This window comes from Sinocyclocheilus anshuiensis, unplaced genomic scaffold, assembly GCF_001515605.1.
Source record: "Sinocyclocheilus anshuiensis isolate Anshui unplaced genomic scaffold, SAMN03320099.WGS_v1.1 scaffold697, whole genome shotgun sequence".
Lineage (NCBI taxonomy): Eukaryota > Metazoa > Chordata > Actinopteri > Cypriniformes > Cyprinidae > Sinocyclocheilus > Sinocyclocheilus anshuiensis.
Genome location: NW_015538036.1, coordinates 1938688 through 1957152, shown reverse-complemented (window position 1 = coordinate 1957152; position 18465 = coordinate 1938688). Strand labels below are relative to the sequence as shown.

General features: G+C 40.0%; 2 protein-coding genes across 3 annotated transcripts in view; both read right to left on the bottom strand.

The window, feature by feature from the left end:
- Nucleotides 1-3523, bottom strand: part of LOC107681398 (myotubularin-related protein 12-like) — a 10961-nt gene extending 7438 nt beyond the window's left edge. Inside the window, exon 1 of the mRNA XM_016477696.1 lies at nt 3359-3523. Within this exon, the coding sequence (XP_016333182.1) occupies nt 3359-3427 (69 nt within the window). The 5' untranslated portion in view covers nt 3428-3523. The remainder of the gene's footprint in view (nt 1-3358) is intronic.
- A 1181-nt stretch (nt 3524-4704) lies between these two features.
- Nucleotides 4705-18465, bottom strand: part of zfr (zinc finger RNA binding protein) — a 16028-nt gene continuing 2267 nt past the window's right edge. Inside the window, exons 3-20 of one of the 2 annotated variants that reach the window (XM_016477354.1) lie at nt 17153-17429; nt 16381-16525; nt 15813-16028; nt 15302-15540; nt 14960-15160; nt 14351-14654; nt 14011-14204; nt 13797-13916; nt 13541-13686; nt 13276-13441; nt 12655-12866; nt 12422-12572; nt 11936-12077; nt 8281-8378; nt 7350-7445; nt 6489-6600; nt 6179-6276; nt 4705-5999 (exon numbers count right to left, since the gene is read on the bottom strand). In XM_016477354.1, coding sequence (XP_016332840.1) covers nt 5817-5999; nt 6179-6276; nt 6489-6600; nt 7350-7445; nt 8281-8378; nt 11936-12077; nt 12422-12572; nt 12655-12866; nt 13276-13441; nt 13541-13686; nt 13797-13916; nt 14011-14204; nt 14351-14654; nt 14960-15160; nt 15302-15540; nt 15813-16028; nt 16381-16525; nt 17153-17429 — 3100 coding nt within the window. In that variant the 3' untranslated portion in view covers nt 4705-5816. Of the gene's footprint in view, nt 6000-6178; nt 6277-6488; nt 6601-7349; nt 7446-8280; nt 8379-11935; nt 12078-12421; nt 12573-12654; nt 12867-13275; nt 13442-13540; nt 13687-13796; nt 13917-14010; nt 14205-14350; nt 14655-14959; nt 15161-15301; nt 15541-15812; nt 16029-16380; nt 16526-17152; nt 17430-18465 lie in introns of those variants that run through there. The other variant, XM_016477362.1, reaches the window with a different exon arrangement.

Sequence of the window (18465 nt, the reverse complement as noted above, 5' to 3'; positions counted from 1 at the left end):
ATTGATCCGCTACCGATCACTATCGGCCAATAATCGCTTTGGGATTATTGATCGGCTGTCTCTAAAAAGGCCGATCTCAAGCTGATGACGCTGCCGTGAGAGGTTTGGCAAGACATGCAGAGGCACCGTCTCAGTCTTTTTCCGGTGCAGGTAAAATAATTATAATGCTGAAGGTGAGGTACTCACCTTCATATTTCTTCATTAAATAACTTATAAAGTAATTTGAAAACCTTGTGTGAGACGTAACTTCACAAACAGCGTGAGTGAATCACCGCGCGAGCTCTCTTTATCTATCAAAATATGCAAACGGCTTCAAATCACCACACATCTATCTATAAGCGAGCTGCACGCTGCACAGTTGACACAGGAATTGTCACTTCACTAAAGTTTATAAATTGCATTACTTTTTAATTCTTGCCAGTGTTTAACCATTCAGCGCTCGCGCGCTCTCCTGAAGACCGTGCACTCATGCACACTCGCAGTGCACACACATAATGCCAGGTTCACATTACTCCGTTTGCGGTGCGCATTTTTTCCGCGCTCAGGTTAACGGATTAACAAAGCGTGCACACTGCGCACGGATGCGGTCCAGCAGAGCATTCCACGAGCGGTGCGTCTGCAGCAGTGCAGAAGATAATTTCCGCACCGAGTCTATTGTTGCGCTGCAAACGCTGAATTAAAGTACCAGCGCATTGTTTGCAGTAAATATGAACATGGATTGACACGTTTGAAATCAAACTAATGGATAAATGTTGTGTTTGTGGTAAACAGCCACGGATCAGTAGTGGACTCCTGTGTGAAAGCACAGTCCGTGCTGCTTCTCCTCTCACAAGAGACACCTAAGAGGGAAAATTACCCCCATTTTCAAAAATGAAATTCAGGCCCTGAATAAATGTCTAAAAATCCTGATAGGAGTATCACTATAAATAGTTATAAATTATAAAAAGAAGGCTTTAAAAAGATTGGTATCGGTATCGGTAGATACTGCTTTCTGTGATCGGCCTCAAAAATCCTGATCGGAGCACCCCTACTAAACAGTTTTGGTGTCCAGTGACATCCACTGACTGTATGGACAAAAAATATCCTCTTTTATATTTTACAGATGAGGAAAAAAAAGCCATACAGGTTTGGAATGACAACAGATAGGTAAATGACTTTTTTCCCATTTTTTGGTAGACAATCCCTTTAACATTTGATTTAGTAACATTTTATTTTAGTGTAATATACAAGTAATATAATGAGAACTGGAACAAAATCAGCCGACTAAGACACTCTACCCAGAATAATTTTGCCCATGAATTTTAGCAGTAGCCCTGTGATATCCATAAGACAGCTTTGCAACTTTAAAATTTAAATCAGGTTACTTCTCTTGTTACTGGTTCAAACAGATAAAAGAGGTTTTAGAAAACAGCAAAATCAATAAACTAATGGCAATGTGTAAAAACTGTGGAAGTTCAGTTAAAACAAACAGGATAAATAAATTAAAGGAAGTCATCAAGCATCCTGGCTACTATGAGGCCAGCTGCAAAACACGACAGCCAAAACTTCACAAACAGACCCAAGTATTTGGGACACTCCTTTCCCTAATGACTTCCTGGGGGTGAACACATTCTCTTAAAATTAGCTTTTGAAACCAGAGACATTAAAAACACATGGTCTTTCCGTTTATGTCAATTTTGCCAGACATAAATATGGATCACAGTGGGTCTTCGCTAATATCAATCCAACAAAAATGAGGGTAGAGTGCTGTAAGATCCGCCCAAGCCCCCTGGTTTGGATCTTCAGAGTGGGAATCAGCTGAACTCTTCACATAAGACCAGGGGCCGGTTGCATAAAAGGTTTAGACTAGTCTTAAAAGTTAGTCAGCTAATTTTTTCTTTAAGGCAGGTCATATTTTTTTTTTATTTACTTAAATAAAAATGTACATTAGTCTAAGTTGAATCCAAAAAATAAGACTGATTACCCTTTGGTTAACTGCTAGTTGGTCAGACTAGTACTTAAGACACTGTCTTAACATAGAGGCTACGTTTATGCAACTGGGCCCAGAGGTCAGTTGCATAAACATACATACTATGTCTATGGTTAAGACTGAGTCTTAAAGGGGGGGGGTACAATGCTGTTTCATACATTCAGAGTTTGTAGATATGAAGGATGCAGTACTACTCTATAGGTACTCAAGATTAACATGAGATTGGGTGAAACTGTGTGTTATGCCCCCTTTAAGAACTGGCTTGACCAACTTATGCAAATTGACTTGAAAATGTTCCTGAAGAAAAAATTAGACTAACGTTTTGGACTAGTCTAAGTAGTTTATATTCAACGGCGGACACAGATCTTCCTGTATTCATTTAACAGGATAGCTCATCAGAATTTACTCACCCCCATGTTGTTCCAACCCGGCATAACTTCCTTTCTTGGCGGAGATGCTAGGCAGCCTCAATCATCACTCATTTTCACTGCATTTTTTTTAATACAATAAAATTGAACAGCGACTGAAACTGTCATTCTGCCTAAAACACTTACATTACGTATTTGGCAGATGCTTCCGGCTCATGCATTCCCTAAGAATCGAACCCATGACCTTGGCGTTGCAAGCATCATGCTCTACTGTTTAGAGCTACACAAAATGAACTAACTTCTCATTTTGTGCTCCACAGAATAGGGAAAATCGTGCAGATTTTAAACTTTTTTTTTTGTCTTTTAATGTTTTTATCCACTAATCTCTTGAATAAAATGGAAAGCAGTGGTTTACATCTTCATGTTGCTTCTACATTGAGTACAACCATTCTTTCCATCATGCTTTCTTTAATGAACAATAAGAACATTAACTCTATCGTCCATCAGTGGGTCATGACACACAACCCATGACATCTATGCGCGAGCGCGCACATGTATCAACACTAGATGCAAGTTAAAGTTTAAGGCATAACGATGAATGGACTTCAAACACATCACATGTCAGAGACAATAAACAGAAAAATCATTAAATAACCTGGATTACAACCTCTATCCAAGCAGACTACCTTGTAAAGTTGAGGACTTCTGGCAAGGCTAGAAAACTAACTTATATTTCAGTCGTCAAACCGAAGACTTTCAACTTCGAGGTGTAACTTAAGTGAATGAAAAATCGCTGTTGCTCTTTGAATGCATTTTCCCCATGAAACGCACACAAAACTGAGATTTCCCTGTTTGTCTAAACTTGGAACTAGTCGACAATGTCAACATCAACAAGGGACTTACTAACCCCGCCCAGTGCATGACTATCCGCGGTTTAAACTATTCTTTTAGTTCAATTCAGCGTCTCTGGGCTGTTTTGAAAACAACGCAAGTATAATGCTGCACGAAAGCTTTCGCTTACCTCGGGTGTAACATAAGACACAAACGACGGTTTAGTAGGCTTCGCTCCTCCGCTCCCCAAACTCAACATTTTGCCTGTCCCAGTGTCCCGCTTCCCGAGCAGTCAGGTGGAAATCCGGGAGAGCTCGAGCTGCCCGACCTTCCTCTCCCTCCACCTCTCTTTCTACAGCGCAATTCCCTTTGGTTGGAAGACAAACCTGCTCTGACAGCAAACCGCGCCCATTCTACGTCATTGGTTCTTAATGGACAAACTGTCCATTTTCTGAGCTGGTCAGCGCAAGTCGCTTATCGCTCATTGGTTGACGCGGCTGTCAATCACAAGCTCTTCCTCATTGCCGAACCCATAAGCAGTCGTATTAAAATAGCCTACGCCCTGAAGTGAGAAGGGGTTTGTGTTTATGTAGCTACGGACTACAACTGCACTTTTAAGTTTTTTTCTTTGCTTTATGGTTGCACGTCTTGCGATTTCCTTATTTGTGCACAGACTAAAGTATTTCCTTATTAGCATAAACAATAGAAAAGACAATCAAACACTTGTGAGACAATCTAGAAGTAACATGCACAAATAACTGGACTTGAATTCTTAATCAGTGAATTATCAAAGCTCTTTGATAGCATTAAACAAAACTAAATCGCGGGAAGTCGTGGCCTAATGGTTAGAGAGTCGGACTTGTAACCTAAAGGTTGCGAGTTCGAGTCTCAGGTCCGGCAGGAATTGTAGGTGGGGGGAGTGAATGTACAGCACTCTCTTCCACCTTCAATACCATGACTGAGGTGCCCTTGAGCAAGGCACTGAGCCCCCGACTGCTCCCCGGGCGCGCTGCCCACTGCTCCGGGTGTGTGTGTTCACTGCTGTGTGTGTGTGTGCACTTAGGATGGGATAAATGCAGAGCACTAATTCCTAGTATGGGTAACCATACTTGGCCACATGTCACTTTCACTTCACTTCACTTAAATCTCCAAGTTAAACATGACTCTATATTAGGTATAACTGAAATAAATGTAAAGTATGTTTTTTTTAAAGAAAAAAGAAAACTAATTACATCATTCTAGAAATGTCTTTATTATACGCATTGTAATGCAGTAGTACCTTGACATTGAATGACAAGCATCAAAGGGTAAGTCTACATCAATCTGCAGTTACAACACAGATATGTCATTAGTGTCCCTCCCATGTTCTTCAATAGATATTCAACAACCTCGAATCAGAAACCAAAATTAGGGCAAGCAACTATGCATCTATAAACCAGTAAAACAAAATCCATTAAAAACAAAGAACATAAACAACATTCCTGTGCTTTAAAACCATACAGGCATTTGTTTCTGAAGATCTATTGCAAGATTAGATACAGGCTTAGTAAATTATCATATATTAGATCATAGTTATATGATCACATTTAAAGATACATTTAGGGTTTACAATATTATGAACACAAAACACAGGCAGACCTGGGTATAAAGGGGAAAAAAACAACAAAAAAAGTCTTTGACCTTAAAATACAAAATGTTTACTGCTCTGAATACTTCCCTGTGTGAACAACTGATCTGAAATGGACTGGTAACTCAAGATTCCCTATTAAACGTACAGAGACAACTGATAGATACTTATGGTATACAGCCCAGGTCTGAGTTCAATAGTCAAGTGTCTTCAGAAACGTGATACAGCTAAACCACAGAGGCCTGTGAATATCGGAGCACACTTACAGCCTAACTTTGGGACAAGTGCAGCCTTACATTAAGCATATAGAAGGAAAAAGGTTCTAAAGAGGTTTCATTGACGTACATTTACAAATGGTTAAAAGCCATCCCAGCCTTCAGAATGCACTAGCAATGGAAAATACATGCTTGTATAAATCCACGTCCAGTCAACGTCACATTCATCACAACAGGACAAATGCATCGCAAAAATCAATCATTTTATCTTCGATCTTGTGGTTTTAAGAGGAATGTCTCTAAACAGAAGTTACAAAAACACCTAAACAATTTATTGCAAAGCCAAGAAAGCCATTGACCAAGTTACTTTACATGTGTGACTGGAAGGATAAGATATACTTGAAGAAAGAATCTGTTCCACACTGACAAGTACGCAGCTCAGACTTTTACAAATGCCTAGCCTGAAACTCGTAAGAGATCTGAAGATGGTGAAAGATTACATCCAATGTGCTGAATGCAGCATGAACTTTAGGCTTAATTTTTCAGGTTTGTGCGCATCTCAAATCTTTAAACCAAGACACCAGACTAAACAACAGAGATGGACTACAGTCTATGCGTCAAGGAAATTAAGCCTGGCATTTCCCCAAGTGGCCTTCATTAGGTCTTTAGCAGATCTTAAAAACAGAACTTAATGAGTAGTAATCAGCATGCACAGAGGTCAAAAGAAACAACATTTCGTATTCCTGGAATGAACAGGATTTATAATGGGCGCAGGGAGAGCAGGGCTAGTTGTACTGTAGTGCACTTCAGAACCCCTCGTAGTCCTTCTTGTCTTTCTTCCCTTCAGCTTCAAATCCATCGGTCCCGTCGCTGTTGTCACGTCGCCTCTTGCGGTTATTCCGTACGTTGAAGCGCGAGTTCATCTGGGGCAAGGGGTCCATACCCAGAACCTTGTGAATCTGACGGAACGCCAGCAGCCTCAAGGCAAACTGTGGAGAAAGTGGCCGGTCAATACATAAATTGAAAATACGCTCGATTAACAGGAGGCCATAAAAACAGCATGCATAATTACACAATTATCGAAAAGAGTTTGAAAATTTTAAATACAGTCACTGCAAGACATTAAGTCACATTAACACATTCTTAAAGCAGTTACTGTGTCCATTACCTGAGCGCTTGATGTAATGTCCTCTCTCTGCTGCTCTTCCATGGTAGCCAGTGTATCTGTTGGATTCTTCTCACAGGGGTCTATCAATCCTGGAGCACCTGCATTGCACAGAAATGCACAAAAGCCAGGGAGTGTTAAATTGAGCATCTAGATTCCCAAGATGATAGTAAATTAAAAGAACTCTTAGTAATTCACACCAGTATAAAAGCTAGATTACTAATGTACATGACTACATGCCTACACAGACCTAAGAATCAATGCAATTTCCATAAAACGTGTCTTAAGACATTATCAGAGTGCTGCATCTTACCAGACAGCAGAATGCCTGAGGAAATACATTCAAAGCCTCTTCGAAGAGCATCTCCGGGGCTCATTGGTCCAGAGGCACTGCTGATGGCCTTCTCCACCAGCAGCTCCATAGCCTTAAATTAAACAGTAACTTAATTTACCATAATAAATGGCATTTTGAGCAGTTTCCTCATAAGATCAAAAGTGAAGGATGATGAAATTGATTAAACAGGACTGAAAGTGATTTTGCTTTAAAACCTTTATAGCAACAGTGTTAAGGAAGCCATGTTAAATTAAATGTGATTGAGCTACACCAGGGACAATATAAAAAATAAATTAAATAGGGGAGGGGGAAAAAATTCCTTAAAATAACAAACTCAACTGTAGGAAAGGCCTCATGTTATCAAGATGGCTGCTAAGTGGAAAAGAACATAAGTGCACTAAAACACTAAATCAATCCATGAAAAAACTCGCTTGGTAATAATTTACTCATGTCAACAAGCAGGTCTATGTATTGTGTTAATGCCAGCTAATGGGACTTATACTCTGTTATAAAAGCTACGCCATTTAAAAAAAAAAAAAAAAGCACAGCAGACAATCATGTTTTACCATTGTTCTGTGAATTTGAGATGGCAAAAACTGCAGATCTCATGATGGGTTTAGGTGGTCATGCGAATTTGCCATGCTGACCAGCAGTAAGCTGCTTGGTTTTAAAGTAACCGTGTTCGTTGTGCTTCATGCGTTGCTACAATATTGACGATCAACCTTTGTTGCCAACAGTTTTTGCCCTCAGCACTTTTAAGTGTCCAACACTGTACATCTATGTATCAGAGAAAACTCAAAAACATGTGCCAATGTTTAATGACCAGATATTGTTACTCACCCAGCTAGGAAAGGCAGACCAGGTGGGTACTCGCTGACAAAGGTCACGTAGTATTCGAATGACAATCACACATGACTGGAGTCCATTAGCCCTAGCCTTCAGTGCAGTGAAGTCAAGATTAGTTAATGCACAAGAACAAAAACATACAGTCATACAACATGGCGGAGCTCAGAGAGAGGTGCAACACTACTGTTCACAATGGAAGCTTATAATTGGATTAAAAATAGCTAGGCCAATTGGCTTTCTTAAGCTGCCATTTCCAGCAGTATTTTACCTCACCATTAGTACAAGTACGAGTTCAAAGTTTGCAAGATTCACTTGGAATGGCTCCCTGGTAATCTTGTAAACCCTGACCTCAGTTGTCAGATACTTCACAAACATATACTTCATTTTACAAAAGATCAGTTTGCAAGAGTAGTTGCATAGGAACTGAAGCAGTCAAGGAAATCCGCTTTACTTTGCCTGTGTATTTGCAGAGATGGCAACAACACAGTAAACTAATCAGATATTCCTTTCCTCTTAATCCCTATTCCCAAGAAAATAAAATCATTAACAAAAAAAAAAAAAAAAAAAGAAACGCTCAACATGAAAGCTCTTATCGATGACACTTTTATGCAAAGGTATTCTGCAGCCTTATGGAATAATTTTACATGCTATGTATTTAATCTAAGACTTATGAATAAATGACAAATATGCAAGGATGCTTAATTTTTTAGGATCAGATCAGCTCATGTATACAAAAACAGAATGCAAAAAATTAGTACCATAATCTCCAAATTATATACTGCATCCTTGTATCACAATTACCTCCCAAAAATCAACTTTGAGGTTTAAAATTTAAAAACAAAAAGACTTAAACAACTTAAATGAACAAATAAAAAGGAATACATCTCATAAGGCTACAAGAAGAAAGTAAAATGATGTTCCGAACCTGGAACCACTTAGCGTGGCGTAGGGCAGCCAGAGCGTCAAGGCATTTTTGCCTGTCCAAGACGTCCGCTGGGTCTTTCACCATACTCGAGGTTACATCTAAAAATGGATCGAATTGTCAAATGGTGGTGAGGAACGGGTGTTTGACCAGGTCAGAGAGACTGCCAAGAACACATTGCCACACATACCAGTCAGTTCCTGATCACTGCTCGCTTTCAAAATGCATCTCACATTTCACCCCATATGCAGAATCTTTCAGATCTTTTCAACAACATTAAGGATTATCTACACTTGCCATTTGGTGCACTTCTATTTAGTCTGTGGTGTGGTGCTGAGAGAAATAGGATAGGGATGGAGTTAAAGTACGAAGTTAAAAATAAAGGCCTTTGTCAAAGATAATAATAAAAAAAAAAACACAGAATGTGGCATAGTGATGTAGGATTTCTTCATTGGAGTTGGAAATGCACTCATTATTTTTTTTGTACTCTGCATATAGTGAGCATGACACTAATTCTTCTTGATAAAGACTATTTCAGTTACAGCATTACTGCTCTGGAATCCACCATTTGAAATAGCTAGGAATACGACAATATACGATTTTCCAGTGCTAAAAGCTAGCGGACTAGCTTAAAAGTCATATGGTCACAATCCGTAATTGCTAATACTGGCAGATTCACACAAAATTACAACAGCCATCTTTCAGAAATCCACATCGTAGTATCACACAGGTATTCAAACACATTACTTCGGAAAACTCTTTTAAATTGTGCCATTTTGCCAGTTACGGATGATCTTGTTGTCTTACTGTGAAAAAAACCTTGAGGATACATTAATAATTTGTATTTTTCAAAGCTAGTAGAAAAGGTTTCTCTAGTTTTCTAGTAGGGCTGGGTTGACACAAATTTCACGATTTGATTCGATTCTCATTCACAAGCTTGCGATTCGATTCGATTCATTATCGATTATTTTGGATACATATCAGGTACAGTACATGCCAAATTTTCTAAAGGGAAAAAAAAAAAAAATCTCTCAACAAATGATGTAAAATATACATGAGTCAGTTGGTACTACATTACTATAATATTGAAGGTTAAAATTGATTTGTAGTACAACTGCTAAAATTACACGAAGTTTTTTTAAATAAAGTTCAAATTACATCATATTTCTACTTCAATTCTCTTTTTTTTATATATATAAACATTTCAGTGGTGGCTGTCATAACTTGATGGATTTATTCAAACATAAATTAAACATTGAAGAACAGTAAAAATTATAATGTATGTTATATGATGCATATATTTAGCAAAATGCCCCTCTCTGCAGTTTATTTTTCTAGCTGATTAATGAGTTTATGGTTACCGAATATGTTTGTTTCTGAGGTAAATGTGATGTTACGTGACATTGTTTACAAGCCGTTATATTGACATCTTTGCGCGGCTGAAACACTGATTGAGCGATTACATGAGACAGGATACAGATTGTAAAGTTGTACTCTTTCTTTTAACTTATCTTCAGATGTTTAGTCATGTTTATTTTGTGCTGAAACTGGTATTAATGTGGAGGAGATGATTAGTTCACGTGCGCCTCGCGCTGCCACGTCTGTTGAACTGAGGCGCTACAGCGATCTGTCACTCCACATTAAACAGCGCCAAAACGGCATTTATTGTTTGAATACTGCAATACAATGGACAGGATTTGAAATCCGAGTCTTTGTTTCATATTAAAAGTATCAAAGCACAATGCTTATTGCGATTTATTGGATGGGAGGTGCCCTTCAATGTTGCGTCCATTAACTGAAAACAGGATAGAATAATCGATTCTTGGGATTTAAGAATCGATATTGTTCCGTAAAAATGAGAATCGATTAAAACAGAGATCTATATTTTTTTTACCCAGCCCTATTTTCTAGTATCAGATATTTTGAAAGTGTACGATTCCTGCATTTCTTGCTTAACCAGTTGACTTAGCATTTGAGACTAAAGTTATTTTCTTTTGCTTAGGGCAAAAACAAATTGTGGATTCCAGTGTTGACCTAAGTGAAGATTGAAAAATACTTTGAGGATTTCTTTTAAACACAAAATAGTCACTGTACTGATCGAGAAACATTAGAACGATAATGATGGGCTGCAAATGGTACCAGATGTGTTAATCATGAGGATGTAAAACAGGGATATCAAGGGAGATGTGCAATGTTTACAGCTGAATGAGTATTTGTAGTGACCCACTACAGTTGCATGGCAATGGTAGGTGTGGCAAAGTGTTTGAAGGTATTCAGGAGGGGGACCTTGGTCAAAAATCCTTCCGGAGCTGGTAGACGTAGCCTCAGATGGGAGACAATTTGCTGAAAATGCAAGGAGGCTTTGGGCTGGACTTGAAAAGCTTTGGATACATGAAGGCAGCGATGCGTGCTGGCAAGAAAATATGAAGGCTCCCAGCAAGAGGATTAGGACATCACTGCATGCATACCTGTCATGATCGGGTTTGGAGAACCCCCATATCTCAATGTATACTGAAGGCTGTAAACCCCAGGTCCAACCAAAGATTCCTCTATCAAAGCCTTCTTCCCAAAAGCTGACTGATACTCCCCCAAGGAGCCAAACAAGAATGGTGGCATGGCCGCAGAGCCTGCATTTAAGATTCCACCATTTCAGCGGCTTCTTACCAACTAAAACTCTCCATTGTACAGATATAAAAAGACAAACAGGTTATTGATATGGTTACTCTATTATTTAGGGAAATGTTGTAGCTTAATGCATTTTAACATCTGAAGAAATTAAAAGTAACATTGTTTGAATGCCAAATTTCACAATTTGTCAATCTCTACTCGACTGCTTCTCTCAGGGGAGCACTTTCATTTTGGAACAGGGGACCTCAGAATGGTGAACCTTCTCACCACCAGACAAAAACTATTTGTTTCCTGTGGGGACATAGTAGGCATTTCAACTACTCTTAAGGTTTCAGACCCAACTCAACCATTGATCTTCAGGAACTAAATCAGGAATTGAGTTTTTTCTTTCAACAGAATAATATCCCTGACCAAACTCGATGACCCCTTGGGAAAGAATAAAATCATTTGGTTCTGCATAGGACACAATCCCCTCGAACACAGGAAACAAAAATGAATCTTACCCGGGACTAACTAGACTTACACAATGCAAACACTTATCATGCTTGTTTTGGGGAGAGCTTCAAGAGCACTGGAGAAGTGTTACAAAGAGAAGACCCGGAGCACCACTGCTGGCATCGGAGATGGTTGGATAAAACCTGGTAGTGTTGAAATCGGCTCTAAAGCAACTTGAAGCCACTTGAACTGGCTTCAACCCTTTTACAGTGTGAACACATTACAGACTTCAAATGAAACAATTAATGTAAATGAAGACAGAAAGAGGCACTTTACCTCAGTGGTGTAACTTTCAAAGGAAAACGGTGTAGGTCATTTCTTATGTATGGCCAAGCTCAAGCACAAACCAGGTTTAATTTGTACCATTTTCAATCGTATTTTCTCCAATTCAAAAAGGTGCAAACATTGTTCTACCAGCATTAACATCTAGCACCATCTCCACAGTGCCAACAGATGGGCTCTTTAGGTTGTCAAAATCAGCATGAAATATTAATCTGATAGGTAGTCGGTTAATGTGAGCAACGTCTTTTCCAACCTCCGTCCCGGGTGTTTTCCTCTCGGATGACGGGCGAGGTGAGGGTGATGGTCACCTGCATCTTGGGCTCAGCGGAGGAGGTAAGGATAATGGCAGCCTCTTGGACGGAGCCTTTTACCTCATATTTCTCCGGAGTTACCACCTGACAAACACATGGGTTAGCAGAAAATGAAGTTACGACCACCTAATTGAGATCTGGCAAACCCTGACCCAGTCCTGTTCCTGGAGGGCCAATGTCTTGGAGAGTTTAGCTCCAACCTGCCCCAACACACATGTCTGGAAGTTTCCAGTTATCATGAATATGCTGACCAGCTGGCTCAGGTGTATTTTATTAGAGTTGGATCTAAACTCTGCAGGACAGTGGTCCTACAGAAGCAGGATTTGACACCACTGCCGTAGAGCATTTGAAAAACCAAGTATAAATTTAAAGGAAAACTTGTGGGAAGATCTAATATTATTGCAGTTTGCACTGCATTGAACCGGTACCGTGAGCTGTTTGGGAAGATGTTCCACAATGCGTGTTAGCAGATTCTTGGTTGGCTTCTCAGAACAAAGGAGGACCAGGTTGACATTTTTGTCTCCACGTAGAAGCAGCCCTTTGGCAAGAACGCCTACCCGCATCACTCCCTTCAGCACTCTGCAATGCACAAGAGGTCATGTATTGCTTTACCCTTTTCTTTCTCTCTGCTTTGAGAAACATTAGAGCACTCTTCTCCCACCTGTCTTTGGGAGGCTCTTTCTTTTCTTTGTCCTCTTCTTTGCCCTCTGCACTTGCATCTTGGTCTGTGATGATGTCAGAGACAAGCTTAAGTGCTCGTTCAGTGATTGATACGATCTTCTGGATGGCCTGGAGCTCATCCTCAGATGGGTAAATAGCTGCATGTTTGGTCATCACATAACGATCATCTGAGGAATCAGGGCGACGTGGAGGCTGCAACAAATACTATGTGTTATGAACAGTTGTGATAAATACATTTCAAGTGGTAGATATAGTAGTGATATCTGAATTGATATTCCAATAAACACTCCTAGTGTGTAATGCAGGTATTATTCAGCAATTTTTCAATGTATAATGGAGCTATGATTATTATTCTAGTCAACAATATCTACTCGTTGAGACAGGAAGGGTCTGTCTGACCAGCATGTAAACCAACCCTTCTGTTCAAGTCTCTGTCACTTTTGATCAATGTAATGCACCTTTGCTGAATGAATACAGTTATTAATAAATCTTACAGAACTTACAGATTCCAAACGTTTTAAATGGTACTGTACCTCAAACACAAACCACGTTTTGGCAAATTCATCAGTTTTCCTCAGTAGTAGTAGTTCTCAGGACTTACCACTGGTCCTTGTGGTTGAGGAATGGGCATCCCAGGCCTCACTCCAAGAAGACCAGGAGGTCCAGGTGGACCCTGTGGATAACTTCCATCAGGCATTCTGTGCCTTTCCTCCCAGTGGTGCTGTTCTTCCTCCATACGTCGCCAATACATGTCCTCTTCATAGCGCCTGAGAACAATTACAATATTTAAGACCTCAAAATGCTCATGTGTAGATACTGACATATTGGAGGAGGAGAAAAAAAAAAAAAAAAAAAAAGCATCACACCTCATCTCCATCCTCCAGCGCTCCTCCTCTTCACGTCTTCTCCAGTACTCTTCCTTTTGCATCTGCTTCCTCATCTTTTCCTCTTGGATTTTCCTGGCTCGGATGCTAGGTTTCACTTCCACCTGGAGTTCTGGGTTCACCTTTTTCTACAATGGTGGAATATACAATCAGCTACACTGACAAAACAGCATATCAATTTCGATTGTTCTGCATTTATAATAAAAGAACCACTGCAAACAACAAATCACTTACTAACCTTATACTGGAGTCGATGTCTCCTTCCTTTCAAATGCATTTCTTTGGCATTTGGGTCATTGAAACTGCATTCACACAGTTTGCAGTGGAACCGGATAACCTTTCCTTCATCATTCCTTACCTGAAAAACAAAAAACAAAAACATTTTGTTTGCACTTGGCTTAACAGCTTTAAAGTGACTTTCATTTCCCTATTGGAACTTTTTTCCCTGATACCTCTTCAACATAGTCGTGTCCAACGGGCTGAACATCACTCTGCAGGGCTGCAAGTGCTGATTGAGGTGACAGAGGGTCAGGCATTTCATTCTTTGGGTCCGGTGGTTGTGCAGACACAGCGTGCTGTGCTGTTTTCGCTGCCTCCATCTTGGATTCTTCATTTTTAACAGCAGTGGTCTGTAACTTGTTTCCACCTGTTTTGTTAATGCAACAAAGCAAATACTGTATTGTGTAATATTATATAATAAATTAAAACATAAAAAAGGTAAAAATCTAAAATAAATATGATCTGTTCTGTAAATGTTCTGTAAGAACATAACACTTGTTCAGCAAGACATACCAACAAAGTTGATCTTGGGTGTGTTGACCTTCTTGACAGAGGTGCTGTTGGCCGAGACACTGTTGGGCACTGGGCTCTTGCCCTGTGCAGCTGAAGCTGCCATGTTGTTGACCATGCTGCCAGATTTTAAGTAAGAGGCAGAAACAGAGGAAGCAGAGAGATTGGACGATGTGCTTGTGGAGCTGCTGATGTTGGAGCTGGCAGTTTTATTAGAAGCAGCTGTACTGGAGGTGGAGGATTGGGAAACAACACTGGGCTCTGTGGATGGTATTGGCTTTCCTAGTTTGGTATGCAATTTCACAACCTATAGAAACAGAATTCAATTAGATACTAGGCACATATAATCAATATCCCACCCACATGCACCCATGAACATCACATTTTTACTTATTACAACTTGGCTTTACATAATCGAGTATGCTTGTACTAATGCGGCATCCATTCCCCTTCAAACAACTTCCCACTGCATATTGTAACAGATAGAGTCCCTAAGAGGCAAGGCCTCTCTACAACGGAGAGCCAGAATCATACGCATTCAAAAATAGTGCTGCCAAAAAACATGCTGATAGCAGATTAATATGTGCCGAGATCAGAGAGTGAGTCATGTACCTTCTGGTGTTTGGCTCCTCTAATGTGTGCGGCGTAGGCATCAGCTCCAGTACAGGAGACGTCACAGAGCTCACAGCGTAGCTGATTCTGTGTGCCGCGGGCGGAGCTCCCGCCTCCGCTGCTGCTACTGCTGCTCTGTGACAGCTTCAATGCGGCTTCCTTCTTTTTGTGCTTCTGACCCTCCAGATGCTCCTTATAGGTCTGAAAGCAGGTGATAAGATATACAACTGCCATAATTCATGCAAACCATTTATTATGAGTATTTAGGAAAACACTAGCATCTGGGCACTCAGTTACACATAATACACAAACAACAGCAATAAATTTATTATAATAAAATACCTGGGGTCCAGCACAGCTGATTTTGCAGACATCACAGTAGTGTATCTGTGGTGGTTTAGGGGGCTGTTTAGGTTTGAGTGTTTTGTTCTGCAAGGGAGTTTTCTTTGTATAAGTGCTGCCTGTCCACGCGGCAGTGGCTGCTGCGGCGACGGCCGCCTGTTTCTGCTGCTGTTGCTGCTGCTGATAGTAGGAGGAGGCAGCTGAATACACTGCAGCTTCATAGCCAGAGTATGACGTTCCTGAATATACAGAGAGGAGCAATTATTGGCCACAGTACAGACTGAGATTGACAGGATTGCACTGTAAATCTATAAGCCTAGTTCATGTAGATCAATTGGTAGAGCATGACCCTAGCCATGCCAAGCTCATTGGTTTGGTTCAGTATTACTACTAGCAAAAACATTTCACTTGCATTCTGTTCAGTTCTGATCAAATAAACTATTCAACGACCAGGGTTCATTGTGCATTTCATGACATCAAACATTTTGGAATAGAACAATGATGTTCTTACCAGAGTATGTGACTGCATTGGTGCTGTAGGTGGGACTCTGAGAGTATGACGGGACTACAGAGGCAGCCGCCGCCGGCTGTACAGCAGAGGACACTGGGTAAATGGAGAAGGTTGAGGTGGCAGGTCTAGGGGTGGCTGGCTTTATGGCTGTAACCTGACGCGTTTGCTGGGTCTGGGTGTACGGAGTGGCGCCTTGGCTGTATCCAGTTTTAGGGGCTAATGGGACAAGTAAGACAAAGTTGTACAGAGCATTTTACAACACAGATCATTTAAAGGGTGACCTGGAGAGGATTATTTATTTAATTCGGTGCCCCTCAGATGGCATTCCTTCAAAATAATGGAATAGGGATAAATGAAAAAAAATGCAATTTGATTCCATTTTAAATTTAAATAAAATAAATTAACTAAAATTAAAAATAAATCAAATGTTACAGTTTTTAATAGAACACTAAGGCCTTTAATATTTGGTAATAAAAAGCAATACAAGATCATTTTACGGAAAAGCAGAAGCATGAAAATTTAGTGTTTATTGCAAAACATTTCTTCCCATTTAAATGCCAAGACATACCTGTCTGATAGTAGGATTCGGCCACAGTGGGTGGTGGCTGGGCTGCTGCAACGGCTACAGCCGATGTAGCTGCAGGTTGCTGGTAGTATTGTTTACTGTCATACGCTACAGCCGGAGCTGTGGACCGCACATATGAATAGGAGTCCTGCAACAGTAAACAAAAGGCTCGTCTTTTCTTAGCCATTCGACATTGATCTGACTCTCTTGAAATTGAGAATGCATTTCAGAAACAAAGATACACATAGATACAAAAGTTTGGGGTCAGTAAGATTTTGACAGAAGCCATTTATGCTTACCAAAGCAGCATTTATGTTATCATAAATACACTAAAAACAGCAACATTGTGAAACGCTACAATTTGAGAGAAATGATCATGATAGTTTTAGTAATTTATTCCTGTGATGGTAAAGTTGATTTTTCAGCAGCCAGTACCTGTCTTCAGTGTCCCATGATACTCCAATAAAAATGTATTATTAAATGTTAAAAACAGCTATGCTGTTTTTCTTTGCTTTTTTTTTTTTGTTAAACAAGTTCAAAATAACAGTTTTTTTTTCAGGAACTAACTTGTAACATTGTAAATGTCGTTAAGTTTCATTTTGATCAATTTAATGCATTTCAATAATTAATGCAGAATAATAAAATGTATTATTATTTCTTGCTGAATAAAAGTAATAATTTCTTTGAAAACAAATCTTGCTGACCCCAAGCTTTTGAAGAGTAGTATGGGAAAGACTCAAGGTGACATAAACGGCAAGTTTCTCCTCTCTTTTACCTGGTAGTTTTGTGAGGTAACAGGAGGCGGTGGTGGGGGTACCTCCGGCTGTCTCTGTGCATACCCATAATCCGTGGCAGCGTGGGCTGGCTGGTATCCTCCATAAGCGGAGGGTGCACCAGCTACTGCAACTGGTGCAGGCCTAGCAACAGCAACCGTGGCGGCTGTAGGGGCGTAGGCTGCTGCCACAGTGTGTGCCGCCACAGGTGCTTGATGCACAGTATAGCTGGCCACTGTTGTGGGGTGGGTGTATGCTACCCCAGCGGCCGGCTGCTGACTGCAGAGGAGAGGACGAGAGGCTTAGATGACAACACTGACAGCTATGCTTACTCACAGTGCTGACCTGGCGCAATAGCATTTATTAAAAAAGTAATAATAAAAATACACACACAGGACTACCATTCAAAATAAACTGACGAAGGCAAAAAGGTAACATTTGTGAAACAACATACAAAATCTAACCTACTAATAATGACCTTCAATGTAATTTTAAGACATTCACGTTAACATCTAACTCATGCCATAACAGATTATCTTTCAGGAATTCATTCATAATAGTCTTTCCTGATTGCTGGACTTAATGTACCAAATCCATTGGCTTGACAGGGAACATACATGTAGAGGAAGAAAATCAAATCAGATACGGATTAAATGATTTAGTGCAGCCCCGATCTGGTAACTCCCATTACTTTCCTGCAGAGATCTATACTTGAAACATACCAATACTAGAGGGTAATAATCTGGCAGGGATCAGAATTCGGCAAAACACTGGCTCCAGGACATTTCCCAAACCCAAACAACCCCCCCTACTTTACTTCCTGTCTGCTCTTCCCGGTCATATTATAATAAAGTCAAATGTCAAAACACCTAAATAAATAAATATATTCTTTAAATCTACTACTACTATCCATCCATGTATAAAATGCAGATACTTCCAAACTGTCAAGTAGACTTGTGCCAGTATTCGGTAATGCGATATATCACGGTAATGAGTATGCACGATATTGTTATCGTGGGCACTTCTAAATACCGTGACTAATTATATATTACAAACTATTCAGAATTTTGAATGCATTTTAAGATTACTTTTTCCATCAACTGGTCAAAATGCACACTCTGATGTAAATAAGCGCGGACAAGAAGCACATGGCTGAACATGTGAGAGACGCTCTGAATGAAAGCGCACTTTCACTCTCTGACAGCAGATGGCGCTAAACTGCAGAACTATTATTATTATTATTAATTAATTTAAATGCAGCCGTTACCCCGGAAACCCTGTAAACAAAGCAGCTGCACTACTTTCTGTTTCTGAA